Source organism: Dasypus novemcinctus, chromosome 16 (genome assembly GCF_030445035.2).
Source record: "Dasypus novemcinctus isolate mDasNov1 chromosome 16, mDasNov1.1.hap2, whole genome shotgun sequence".
In the NCBI taxonomy this organism is placed as follows: domain Eukaryota; kingdom Metazoa; phylum Chordata; class Mammalia; order Cingulata; family Dasypodidae; genus Dasypus; species Dasypus novemcinctus.
The window spans coordinates 69,762,380-69,776,593 of NC_080688.1; the positions used below are offsets into that span (position 1 = coordinate 69,762,380).

The 14,214-nt window shown below is 33.7% G+C and overlaps 1 protein-coding gene across 6 annotated transcripts in view; it reads left to right on the plus strand.

Annotated features, from left to right (window-relative positions):
* Nucleotides 1–14,214, plus strand: part of DCC (DCC netrin 1 receptor) — a 1,130,593-nt gene that overhangs the window by 940,843 nt on the left and 175,536 nt on the right. For all 6 annotated transcript variants that reach the window (XM_058277746.1, XM_058277743.2, XM_058277744.2 and 3 more), the window contains exon 14: nucleotides 3,075–3,185. In XM_058277746.1, the coding sequence (XP_058133729.1) occupies nucleotides 3,075–3,185 (111 nt within the window). The remainder of the gene's footprint in view (nucleotides 1–3,074; nucleotides 3,186–14,214) is intronic.

Consider the following 14,214-nt stretch of genomic DNA (forward strand, 5'->3'; position numbering starts at 1 on the left):
GTTTGTTATACTTAATCTATCATTTCCAGGAGTTTGAAGTGAGAGAGAGAGTTCACAGCTATATTCTAGTATAAAATACAAAATTAAAAGATTTTTTAATATAATAGGTAATACTTCAAAGAATATTGGCAAGACTTTCAGAGTTTACCTAGGGTACTAATTTATTTGGGGTCCTAAAATTTTCCTGCAGATATAGTAAAGATGATATGATCAGCCCCCCTACTGTATATGGATAGAATTGATATCTGATGTGTAGCATTGACTGGCCAGATGAGACCCTAAGTTTACCACAGACTGGTTGGCTTAAGCAATAGAAATTTATTGTCTCATGATTCTGGAAGCTAAAAGTCTCTGCCTCTGCCACACGTCTGTTTTTCTGTGTTCAAATTTCCTCTCTTTATGAGAACATCAGTCATATTAAATTAGGGCCCACCCTAATTCCATTTGGCCTCATCTTAACTAATATCATCAAATAGCCTATTTACAAATAAATTCACATTCACAGGACTAGGGCTTAGAACATCTTTTGGGGGTTTGGGGGGCACAATTCAATCCATAACAGACTCCATAGGGTAATACTTGAAAAACAATAGGTACTGTTTAAATTGCCTTTCCATATTAGCCTCAAGTTATTAGAAGTTTCTATATTACTCAAAACTGAATTAATGATACTGACAGATACCTAACTCAAAATATATGTCAAAAGTTGGCAAAATTATAGAGCAAGTTTCCATATATTCTTTAAGGTGAGATATTTTACCAATCTTCTATCAAAAATGGAAAGCTTATGCATATAAATAATCACTTGATATAAAAGTCAAATGAATGGAACAGAATATAGGGCATCCAGAAAGATTTCCATTTATATGTTAACATAATGCCTAGGATGAGATGGTTTATCAGTCAGAGTTCAACTAGAGAAACAGAACAAATAAGAGATATACATTAAGTGATTTATTGCAAAGACCAATTTATGCAATTGTGAGAATTTACTAGGCAAATCCAAAACCCATACTTGCAGACCATCAGGGAGGGTAGGCTAGAACTTTCGGGCTGAAGCTGCTTCCAAGGGCAGAATTTCTTCTCCTTTCAGGGAAGCTTCAGCTCTTCTTTGAAGGCCTTTCAGCTAACTGACTCCAGTCCATCCAGATTATTTAGGGTAGTCTCCCTTACTTCCAGTCAACTGATTATGGACTTTAATCATCTTTACAAAATATCATTCACAGCAAGGATGTTTGAATAAAAGCTGGGATGGTAGCCTAGCCCTACTGACACCAAAAACTGACCATGACTGGTAGTATTTCGAAGCAGATTTTGGAGATGGAATTGGCATAACTGTCTATCCAATATGAAGAAAAATAAAGTTAAATCTCCATTTTACATAACAGAAATGAATATACTCTTGATGAATAAAAACTCAATTTCAGATGAGACCTCCCTAAAAATCACAGGCAACTAGGAAGGCATTCCTTCCTGGAGTTTTCTCCGTATTCATTTTTTAATTTCTCAGAAAAGCATTAAAATCCCTCTTCCTCTAAAATAAGCAATGTGGCTAAGAAGGAATGCAAAGTATTAACCCTGACCGGATCAGTGCCAAGTTAACTAATGGACAAATCCAGGCAAATGGGATCCTGCTTGAGGCATGACAAAAGCTTTTTGTTCAGAAGTCCCTCTTCGCCACCCCACTTATGATGTTGCATGTCAGACTAATATTTCCTTTATGGTCAGCACTGCTTTACCCCTTCAGCTTTAGTGGATTTTCCCACAGTTGTTTTTGTTTCTGCATTGTGTACCTTCCAGGTTCAGGCCATGTAGTCAGCTCTCTCAATATGAGTAAAATGCTGGCAATGATCGATCCAGTAGCAGCACCACCTCCAATATTTTTGGTCCACACCTTCATGGATCATCCAGTCTATTTTTTTTTTTTTTTGATTAAAAGCTTAAAAGGACAGCATTTTGTAGTATAGTTACCTTTATATGAGTGAATTTACCAAATGGTCTTCTCTAATTGTACTATTTATTGAGCCACTACCCCTTGACAGCTCCTTTCTACACATCAATTAAAACACCATCTCTTAGGAGTAGGAAGAGTTCCTCTTACTACCGAGTTTTCCTACCACAAAAAATCTACAAATACATGACTTTGTACTTTATATAAGCATCGTTTCCTGAATAATTTGGTTTATTTTGAATTGTTCTTGGCCCCAAATATCTGTGCCATTTCATGGAGAAAACAAAGAGATTATTATTTTTTCTTTATCAGGGTTGTTAAATTCCTTGTCAATTTGTCATTGATGTCTCGAAAAATGTCATATGATCTTTTGATAAGTGCCATTTGTTTTACAATAATTTGTCATGTTAACGAGTTACATTGATATCGAGTTCATTGGAAAGTTGTTTAGGTCAAAAATTTGCTCCTATCAAAGTACTGATCCACAGGGGCTCTCTAGTCTACCTGCATTCTGCGTTCTTTCTAAAATGAACCCTATTTGATCACTGTGTACAGTATGGTGTATCCAAATTATCATAGAGATTGACTTTATTCATGCTCTAGAATAGAAGCTGATGGAAGAAAAATACGCCTAATGATGGTTTCAAGATATGAAACCCCTAATATCTTCTGCTGATGTGCAGTACATTTGGATTCTTCTTCTTTCCTGCCCCAAAGAAAACATCATCACTAACCTTGAATAAATGATGGAGACAAAAAATTTTAGATTGATTGTTCTTGATTTTAGGAGGTTCTTCTGGACCATGAGGAAAAAAAAAATACTCTTTTTTATTATTTCTTCATCACTCATATTTTATATTCTGTACCTGTCCTGAGGCCATTTTCAAGGATACCTTATAAACTGGAAAAAATAGATGAGAATATATGAAAAATAATTTTATTTCCTACCAATGATATCTCTGCTGTTATGGTTAAAATAGGAATAATTACCCCCAACAATCACAAAATAACATAGACCATGTCTACTACTACTAAAATATTGCTAACACTTTCAAAACCCATCTAGAAATACTTGTTATTCAGTAACATAACTTTTTCTCCCCTATGGATGATTCCTTCCTAGGACTGGAGAAAGGAAGTCAGTACAGTTTCCAAGTGTCGGCCATGACAGTCAATGGCACTGGACCACCTTCCAACTGGTACACAGCGGAGACTCCAGAGAATGATCTGGATGGTAAGACTTTTCCCCAATTACTCTTCTTCTGATTTCCATCTTCTTTGTTACCTCATCTTCAAAGGATCCCCTAAAAATGTTGAGCTATAGAAACATTTATTGCACTTCAAAGGCAAAAACTAAAATAACAACAAAATCCCTTAATGAACATAGTCCTCAACAATGCTATACACAGTGGCTAGTCCACTATTGGAGTTGCATTAATTATGCATTATTTGTGGTCCACATAATAAACTACTTCCTTTTAAAAGATAATCTGAAATGAGTTTTTCTATTTATTTTATTTTAAATAATTGGCTGTAATCATTTTCTTCAAAATAATTGCTATACTTTTTTATAAAAATAAATATATTACACAGCTTCTCTTTTATGCTTTTTCCTTTTTATGATATGTCTACAAAACATCAATGTTTTTTTCCTTGCTTATGATTTGATCATTAAATATTTGATACTACAAAAAGCAAGCTACAATTTGCTTAATTGATAGTTATCTCGATACATTTATCGATGAGGTATGTAGATTTAAATAAATCACACCTCAGTGTATATCAGCAGAATCCTCCAAATTAACAGATCAGAAAAAAGTTCTTAAAATATAAATGTTATGACTAAACAAAAATAATAAAATTCAAGATGAATGGGTAAAGAAAGAAAAGAAAAAAGTCTAAATAATAAAACACAAAACCTTATAGAGAGTTACAAATGAAAGAGTTAGAAATATGATCAATAAATTTAAAGCTAGGAGATAAACTGAAATCAAGAATAAATGAATAAAAAAAATAAACAGATGTGTATTGAAAACATGTTGGCACAAATGTCACAAATAACTGACAATGAAATCCCCTTAGTCCTTAACCTACAGACCTGGAAGTATCCAATCACTGGAGGGTGAAAATTCTATACCCTTGCCTTCTCCCTCCCTTCCTGTCTCATTTTTATATTTATCCTAGTTCTGCTTCCTTCACCTTCTCTCCCTTCCTCTTCCTTAAACTCATTCTCCTTCTCCTCCTCCTTGGGCATGGCCTTCTTCTCTTTCTGAATAACTCATTGACACTCATAATTTTATCACAGTCACAGATCTGGTTTTACTAAAATAACTGTAGTAGTAATAAAACAATCAACGTAATAATGATAATCTCTGATATATAACAGCACCTGAATTCAAAGAATATTTATAGAAAACTTATTAAGTGTCAGGGACTGTGCTTAGCTCCTAAGATAAAATAATAAATAAGAAAGATATGGCCCTTTTCTTATGGATCCTAGAGTATAGCAAAGATAGATATTTTAGGTGAAATCATAGGAAATTGCCATTGTCCTAGGTCAAAACTGCTTAAATAATGGCAGTTTCTTATGGTTCAAAATAAGATGGGTAGATGAATGGAAGGATAGATGGATGGATAGATAGGTAGGTTGGTAGATAAATAAATAGATAAATTTAAAGAGGCATAGATTCATACATAGATACACAGAAAGGGCTGGGGACAGAGGCAAAACTTTGCATTTAAACTGAGGGTTGAAGGATAGATAGGAATTAGCTTTGCAAATGAGAGCACTTTAGAAGTTGAGCGAAGAGGAGTGGAGAGCAAAAGAAATGCAGGTTTGAAATCAAGACAAACCATGGTGCTGTTAGGGGACTGAAGAAGACTATCAAGACAGAAACACAGGGATGGCATGTAATGAAGACTGTAAGGTAGGCAGCTTTAAAATCTAGCAAAACCTCTTTAAGGGTTGTGAACTTTGTCCTAAGAATGTCATTAATGCAATGGCTTGCTTTATCCAAGGCAAGTTATTAAAAGGATTTTTTTTTAATGACATAATTAGATGTGCATTTTGAAAAGATTCCTCTGGCTGAAGTGTAAAAATGTATTAGAAGTGAAGAAGCATAGGCCAAACCAATTAGGACAACCTAGAATTAATATTAGATTTTACGGAATAGTAACCGGAGACCTGGCAGTGTTACATAACTTATGTTAAGTTATATAATCGAGAAGTTAGGGAGCTACACAGAGTCATACCTCACCAAAGCGCATACTTTTCCCTAATAGATTAGGGAACATTCTTTTATGTAGACATATAATACAGTCAATGTAAATTTTTGTTGAGAGTCTATATATGCCGGGCATTATTCTAGTTATGAGAGGAAAGCAATAATGAAAGCCCTTGTCCTCTCAAGAAGTATAAAATGTATTGAGATAGAGATAGATAGTGATAAGTTCTCAGAAAAAAAAAAATAAGGCATAGTAAGGGAACAGTGAATGGTTAGGGAGTCCTATTTCATGTAGTGAGCTAGGAAGACCTCACTGGGGCGTGGATGTGGCTCAAGTGGCTGAGCGCCTGGCTCAGTCCCAGGTTTGGTTCCTGATGCCTCCTGAAAAACAAAACAAACAAATAACAAGTAAAATGAATGAAAAAAACAGCTCAGGGAAGCCAATGTGGCTCAGTGGTTGAGTGCTGGCTTCCCACATACCAGGTCCAGGGATTGAACCCGGTACCTCAAAAAAACAAAACAAAACAAAAGAAGGCCCCACTGATTAGATAAAACACGACACAGAGTTACAGAGTTTAAGGTAGCTTTGTGATAAGGTCAGGAAAGAACTCTCCAGACAGAAGGAACAGCAAGAACAAACATCGTGAGGCTGGAACCCAACTGGGTGGTTTGCGCTATGGCAAAGTCATGAGGATGTCATCTGTCGTATCTAAAAAATAAAAAGGTAGTTAGGATAAAAGTATAAAAATACTTTTTAAAAAATTTTGCTTAATAATTTTTAAAGTTTATATATTTTATCTTTTTATCTACTTTTACATTATTAGCCCTGCCTTAAAGGCTAAGAGGAGCCAACTTTTGCAAGGAAAGTTTAATTAACTTAATCTGGTCATTCAGCTGGTAACTGTAGTGCTGAACTCAAGACCGAGTTTTGTGAGTTATCCAAGTAAAGCCTCTGTAAGCCTCTAGAACTGACCCAGTGACAATGGAATACAGTGATTTAAAGCAAAAAAATAAATAAATAAATCTGAAAAATTAGGTCATATCATTTACCCAAACCTAAGGGGCTATATCTCTTACTGGAAGGAGTGAAAAAATAAATGGAGCAAAGGTGCTGAAGTCCTGTAAAATATTCAGGATGAATGGAAATCTCCACTTGACTTATGTGCTCTTTTACTGGACTCTGAATAACTCACAATCTCATTGGAACCCAAATATAAAATTATAACTTCTTGGGTGGCACAAAACTTCTATTTAAACCACAAGCTTTTCATAGCATGTGATCTGAATTGAATCCAATTTATACATCTATTTTAATCAAGCAACTCTTTGCCTTGCTCCTGAGTAGGGCCTTAAAGGCTGCTTAATTGGATTTGTTTGAACTTTTATACGTTCTTGGCTTAATAAATTCCCTCTTCTATATGTATCATTCCTCCTTACTTTGTCCTTATTTGAATGTTGGTGCAGTAATTATGAAATATAATTAAGCACCTACCTATAGAGTGCTGAGTCATGGGGAGAACAAACATGAAGAAGATAAGAACAGCTCTAAGGAGGCATAGACAGATAATGGCTGTACTGATTAGAAAAGACTGAAAAAAAGGAGCACTTGATGTGTGGTATATTCTTTAATAATATGCCATTTAAAAAATTATACCTACAGCTTTTAGTTCAAAATGTATCTTTACACATCCAAATGTTATTCCTCTTCAAGTTCATTATCTTAATACATTTCAAATATTGCTTCCTTTCTCATTTTTCCACTCTTCATTTGGATAATAATTGATAAGAAAACTCTCACCCATGCCCACAACATTCTTAATATACAAATTTGCAATTTGAAAAAATAGAAAGAAAAATTAGTAGAAGAAAGCCAGTGGAGTTGATATTTCTCATGCATAATACTGTTGTAGATTATGATTGGAGCATGTTCCTCTTGAAAGCATAATGGACACTGTCAGGCTTTACTTAGGGCATTTAACAAGATAAGACTGTGGGGCAGGGATAGTTCACTTACTTTGTAAAGCAGTGTTTCACTTGGTGTAAAAAATAAAATAGGGTCAAATATATTTGGTCCTAAGGATTTCTCCTCTGATCTCTTTTCACTGAGATGTTCCAATAAATTCATTTCAGTTCCTCTTTTGTTCTCCTGTTTTTCTTCTTTTGACTGCAACATTCAAATACGTAAAAAAAAAAAAGTAATCTATGACAGGATTTAACATATGGACTAGTGGGTAAGCTTAGCAGTGGTCCCTAGTGGCTCCAAAATATACTCAGCAAAAATATACTCAGCAAAATAAATGGGACCAGTGACTTCTTGCTTTCTTTATTTCAAGACATAATTTTTTTTTTAAGCTAAGGAGACGGTCTTTAAATATTCATCCAATTTTAACTTATTCATATCAATATTTAAAGTATGAAAGAGGAAATAAATGACTCCTACACAAAACTTTCATGGCTAATGCTGGGGAAAGTTTTGAGTCCTAAATATTCCACACTCAGAGATTTTCCAAATAAGATTTTCTCTGATTTCCCTTAAATTATGGGTAAGGAGGAAGCAATCATTTTGTAAGCTATGTGAAATGGCAGGCATTCTCTGCTGTAGCCAAAGAATTCTGCATTGGGAAGGAACTGCAGTTTTAGATGTCCGTGGATGTCTCCTGTTAAAAACTTTTCCCCTGCTACAGTCCCCTGGTAAATGACAAGGGAGGGAGCCACTCATTGCTGCTGTGACTCTGAGCCCTGTGAGTCTGCTAAACAGAAGCATATGTTATTTGCAGATTATTAACTGCAGTCCCCTCTCTCCTCCCGTGGCTTCAGTAGTAGGTCTTCCCTTTGGCCTCGAGCAGTGTGAAGATGAACAGTAATTTGGAGAAATATGTCAATTCCTTATGGATTGCCCTTTTAATTGGGACGTTTTGTTAAAGTAATTATAAAGTCAAACCTCACTGTTTATTCCGAGTTCCCTGGAAAGCATGTTTGCTATTACTGGCAGCTGGGAAGTTTTAAAATATTTATTCTGTGCCTCAAATTTTCAGATTAAAATAACCCCCATGAAAAAACCAAAGCAAGATCATTAGAATTCCCCAAGGTTCTTATGCAAATGTCTTGCATAGGATATGAGAAAATTTGTGATGAAGTTCAGCAAGGTATCCTCTAGGAAATTGAGCATGGGTATCTGTGCTGCCTTTATTTATATATATATATATTTTTTAAGCGAAAAGGCAGAAACTGCTATATGCAATCAATACTGATTTAATTTAAAATTAAACCTTTACCCTAAAGTGGAGAAGCTTGACTAGCAAAATTCAGCAATGCAGACTTTTGAAAATGCAACAGTGATGCAGCAGAAACTGTGAACCTCAGAGGTGGCTCTAATTTCCTGCCCCCAGGAAATAGATAATTAGCCCTATTAGCATGCATCCTCAGAAAATGGGTTCCTCCTTGCAAATTCATTTCCTTTGAGACATGAACCAGAAAGACATTCCAGTGGCTTGGAACCTGCTCAATATATGATATTCATTGAAAATATGGATTTGAGGAGTACATTAAAGTTAATTTTCAAAATAATGATAAAATCTAAGAAAATGAGACCATCCAGAAAGAAGGTACATTGCATATTAAAATTGTCAATCATTCAAAAGCAGTTTGAAAACTGAACAATCTCTGGGCAGAAGAGTAAGAAATGAGAAAAATAAGTTTTAGACTAATTGGAAGAAACTGCAGGATGGGAAGGAAGAAAGGAAGGAAGGGAGGGAGGTGGAAAGAAGGAAGGGCAAGTTGATGTGGGCGGCTGAGTAATGGCTTCCTAAAATGCCCACATCCTAACACATGGAATCCGAAAATGTTCCCTTACATGGCAAAAAAAAAAAAAAAAAAAAAAAAATTTTAGAGTACGGAGACTATTCTGGACTATCCAGATGGTCCCAATGTATTCACCAAGAACCTTGTAATAGTGATCCCATGAGATAAAGAATACCAGCAGCCTCCAGATTCTAGAAACAGAACAGGAAAGGAAATAGGTTCTCTAGACAAGCCTCCAGAAAGAAGGTGGCCCCGCTGACATCTTAATTTTAGCTCACTGACACTGATACTGAGTTTCTGATCTCCAGAAGTATAAGGTAATAAATCTGTGTTGTTTGAAGCCACAGTTTGTCGTAATTTGTTGTAGAAGCAAGAGGAAACTAATACAATTGCTCAGAAGAAATTTGTGTTTGATCTTGGTTTGAGTTACGAACAAAGATAAATACATTTCTACCAAAGTAAAAGCTTTTATAAAATAAGTTAAACCAGTCAGTTTTGTTTAATTTTGGCTTCATATTAACATCATGTTGAGGGCAGAGGTAACAGAAAAGTAGGTCAACAAAAGGGAAAATAGTATTATATAAATAAGACACTCAAAATCTGATATTCTAGGGTCTAAGCTTTAAAGAAAGTTTAATTTGAGTAGGAATTAGAGATAAACAGCGTTTTCCATGATGATAGACTTACCTAGTAGATATCTAAGGAAATAAAATAAAAACCAACTTTTCTGATTTAATGGAAGATAAATAATGTGTCAGAATTGTATATATCCACACAAGTATAAAATGGAATATGTAAATATTGCTGTTGGAAACAAAAATAAATAAAAATTTATAAACATAAAGGAATTAGAAAGAAAAAATGAAAAATACATCAAGGTAAGTGATCAAATACATCAGTTCCGAAATTTAACAAAATTGAGTTTACCTCTCTTTTCAAAGATACTTTCAGGTATTGTTTAAACAAAATTAAACTGTGTACTTCTAAGACAAAGGAGGAAAAGACTAAATCAAAATTTAGCAAAGAATTATCTGGCTAATAAATTGAATTCCAGGTAGATGGTGGTAATACATACATACATACATATATATATCTGCATGTATGAAATGGTAAGTAATTTTATATTAACTGCTACTATATACAAATAAAGGTCCAACTCATGAAACTTTCAGATATCAAGCAATAGAGTACTTAAAATAATACTTAAATTTTAACAAGATTTTTTTTTCAAACAGTACAAGGCCAGGTCAGATTTGAAAAAGAATCTTTTAAATGCTTAGAACAAAATAAAAATCAGAATATGAAAAAACTTAGTCATCTAAATGAAAGGTCATTGGGTGAGTTAAATAGCACATTAAACTTGGTTGAAGAGAAAATTCATAAACAGAAATAGATAAAAAGAAAGTATGTTGTGTCATAGAAGGGCACAGATAAATAAAAGAACATAAAAGACATGAAAGATGATAGTGTGAAGATTTAACATATACATTTATAATTTCAAAAGTAAATAGAGAGCATGGGACTGTATAATACAGTAAACCATGTGGTGAAGATGCACTGTGGTTAACAGTACAAGAATGAGAGTGTTCTCTCATGAACTGTAACAAATGTACATTACTAATACACAGTTGGATAATAGGGGCGTTTGGAAAAAGGGTACCAAGTGTACACTATGGACCATAGTTAGTGGTAATAGTCTGTTTATGTTCTGTCATCATCTGTAACAAATGTTCCACAACAATGTAAGATGTTGGTGGAGGGGTGATGTATGGGAATTCTTCACATTATACATGACTGTTTTATATAATATTTTTATAAATAAATAAATGGAAAAGAAAAAACTAACTAGAAAGAATGGGGGAGAAATCATTTCTGAAAAGAACTGTGAGCATTTTCTAGAGTTGATGATCATTGGTTCAGGAATAATGTTATGTCTTAAACACATTGTATGATAAAGAAAATTAGAAGAGCTAAAAATCCTCCAGAAAGCAAGTTAGTACTTATTCTGGGACTACAATTAGACTGATGAAGACTCCTCAACAGCAATAATTAAACCAGAAAACCAAATTTCCTCAAAGTGCTTGTAAAAATTTACTAACATCCTAGAATTGAACATCTAACTAATTATTCAAGGAAAGAAGAAATATAAATAGCTGTCGTATAAAGAAAAACTGAGGTTACCACCACAATCGTTTTTTAAGTATATATTTAAAGAAAAGAAAGAAAAGGAAATGATTCCAGAAGGAGGATTAGACAAAGTGGTGAGCAAATCAATATAGTATGCATGGTACAACTAAACAGAGTATAATTATGCAAAACAAAAATAATAGTTGGAAGGGTTAAAAATGTTGAATACAAATATGAGGTGTAAAGGAGAAGTAGATTATGGATGTGAAATTGTTTTGAAATTTTTGTGCTGTTCTTGTGAAAGTGGAGATCATGCTTACCTTTAGATTTTCAATTATATGTGACATCAAAATTGAAAAGGTAGCCACCAGAAGGATATAAAATATAAAATTTCCTATCACATAGAGAAGAAAACAGAATTGAAAGAAACAAAACCAAAAACCTTCAGTTTGTCCAAATATGTCCTAAAAGAATAAAAATAATAATCTTTATGAACAACTAGAATAGAGAAATAAAATAGTACAAAACACAATGTTTAAATAGATCCTAGCATAGTAATCACGATAAATATAATTAGATTAAACTCAATAGTTAAAAGATAGTTTGTCAAATTGGATTTTTTAAAAATCCATGTGTATGATATTTACCATAGACATATCTAAAATATTAAGAAATATGTTGAAAGTAAAGGGAAGGGGGAAAAATCATAGTAAGAAAAACAAATTAGTTTTTTCTTGGGTAATTCTAAGGAAGGAGGATTACTTCATAATGATAAAAAGACAGACTTACAGAAAAATGTAAATTGTTATAGAAATACTTTTCATTTATAAAGCTACTCCTTGTTCATGATGATAAAAGCCTTGTATGCATTAAAAGAGTAGGTGTCTTTCCTTCAGATAAAAACAAAAAATCAAAAAGAAACAGGACATAAATTCAGTACATTTTAAAAGCCTTATAGCTAATCCAAGTATAATTGAACAGAGTGTCATAAAATTAAACCAATAGATGCAAGAGGGCATTTTGTAAAATTAACCAATCATTATCAGTTAATAATAAAAAAAAAACTCTTATTAATATGGAAATAGAAGGAAGCCTTCAAAATTTTATTTTTGTATGAAAGTACAAGCAACAATTATAATAGATAGAAAAAGGCTAACAAACAGGTCAGGGAAATGTCCTATCATTTCTGTTATTCAAGAGAATGTAAAGGTTTTGGTAATGGAAAAATCAAAACAACCTAAATGAACAGTAATATTTTACTACAGAAGGAAAAACATGCTATTTTTTAAGGTGGTGTGATTACCTATTTTGGGAAATACAATTAGAACTAATAATATAATTTAATAAGGTAGTAGGTTTTGAGATATTATATAATATAATATATATTATATTAAAAATACAAGATTTTCAGAATACTAGCAATAATTATTTAAAACACAAAAACATAGAGAACTGCATTCCTAAAGTAACCAAAAATATAATTGCTAGGATTAAACAGTACATAAACAAAAATATATTAAGGAAGACAAAATATTTTATTTAAAGTTATAAAATAAGTTGTGAATAAACAGAAAGATATATATGTTCCTGAATGGGTAGTCCTAATATTATATGAAGTTATCATTAACAGTAACAAATTAATGATTAATTTAATGCAATTCCAATCAGACTGAACTTCATATGGAAGAATACATGTGAAAGTATTCTAAGAAATTTTGGAAAAATATAGTAAACATTGATTTGCAATAAAGCCCAATCTAAAGTCAAAATAGTATTGTCTGGCATAGGAAAAGACAAGTAGATCAGTGTAACAGAACATAGAGGACAGAAACAGTTTTTGGTATATTTGAGAAATAAATATAAAATAAAGTTGGCATTTTAGCAGGCAGGTTATTCAATAAAGGGTGTTGACACTGTTAATACACTTTTGGTAATACATAAACTGTTTTCCTTTTCTTAAGTCAAAGTGTTTGACAGTGGTTGATTTTGGTGACGGAATTGAAGATATTCAGATGTCATTCCTCTAAGTCCTCATAACTCCTTGGAATCACTATATCTTTGCATTTATCACACTCTTCTCAGTAGACTAGAAACAAGACCATGCTTTATTTGACTTGAACCTCTCGGCACTTTACACAGTTCCTGTTACATAGAAGATGCTCAGTGTACAGTGAATGGATGAGTGAATATATAAGCATTCCCAGCTAAGTATTTATGATGAACTTGTATAATTCATATAGTTTGATTCTTAACTGATTTCTATACTTAAAGTCAAAAAACAATTATAGATAAATGACAGCTAGAAATATCCTTTGCTCTCTTGGTATACTTCTCCTTAATTGTAGGAATGCATTTCCTTTCCCTCATGTACAATATAAAAATGAGGACCCAATTTTCTGGAGTGTGGCTTGTTATAATATTTTAGAGACAGTGTTTCTTATTAGAGCATACTAATAATATGTCTGTGGCTTTGAGAGAGTAGGATTTGAATCTATTTGGAAAAGAATAAGCCTGAAGAATCAATGAAAGTACATCATTTGGCAAGGACTGATACCCTACCTCCCCTCATTTAAAATAGGGTTTATATAGTTTGAATGGCAAAAGATATGAGTTTATTCAGTGCGCAACAGCTGATCAAATGTGTAGGAATATACAAGGTCCTAATGAGGTTTTATATTTGAAGTGGATGTCCCCAAACTCTAAAAAGAGAGAACAAGTCTCCCAAATTGATAGGTTTTCTGCTCCTAGAAAGTTACATCAAGACTTACAGTTCTCGGAAAGTGGACTAGGCCCAGTGGTTATGACATGGGAGGTCCGCGGTTCAAACCCTGGGCCTCCTTGACTCGTGTGGAGCTGGCCCATGCACAGTGTGATGTGTGCGCAAGGAGTGCCCTGCCATGTAGGGGTGTCCCACACACAAGGAACGCGCCCTGCAAGGAGAACTTCCCAGCGCGAAAGAAAGTGCAGCCTGCCCAGGAATGGTGCTGCACACACGGAGAGCTGACACAGCAAGATGATGCAACAAAAAGAAACACAGATTCCTGTGCCGCTGACAACAGAAGCGGACAAAGAAGGACACACAGCAAATAGACACAGAGAACAGACAACTGG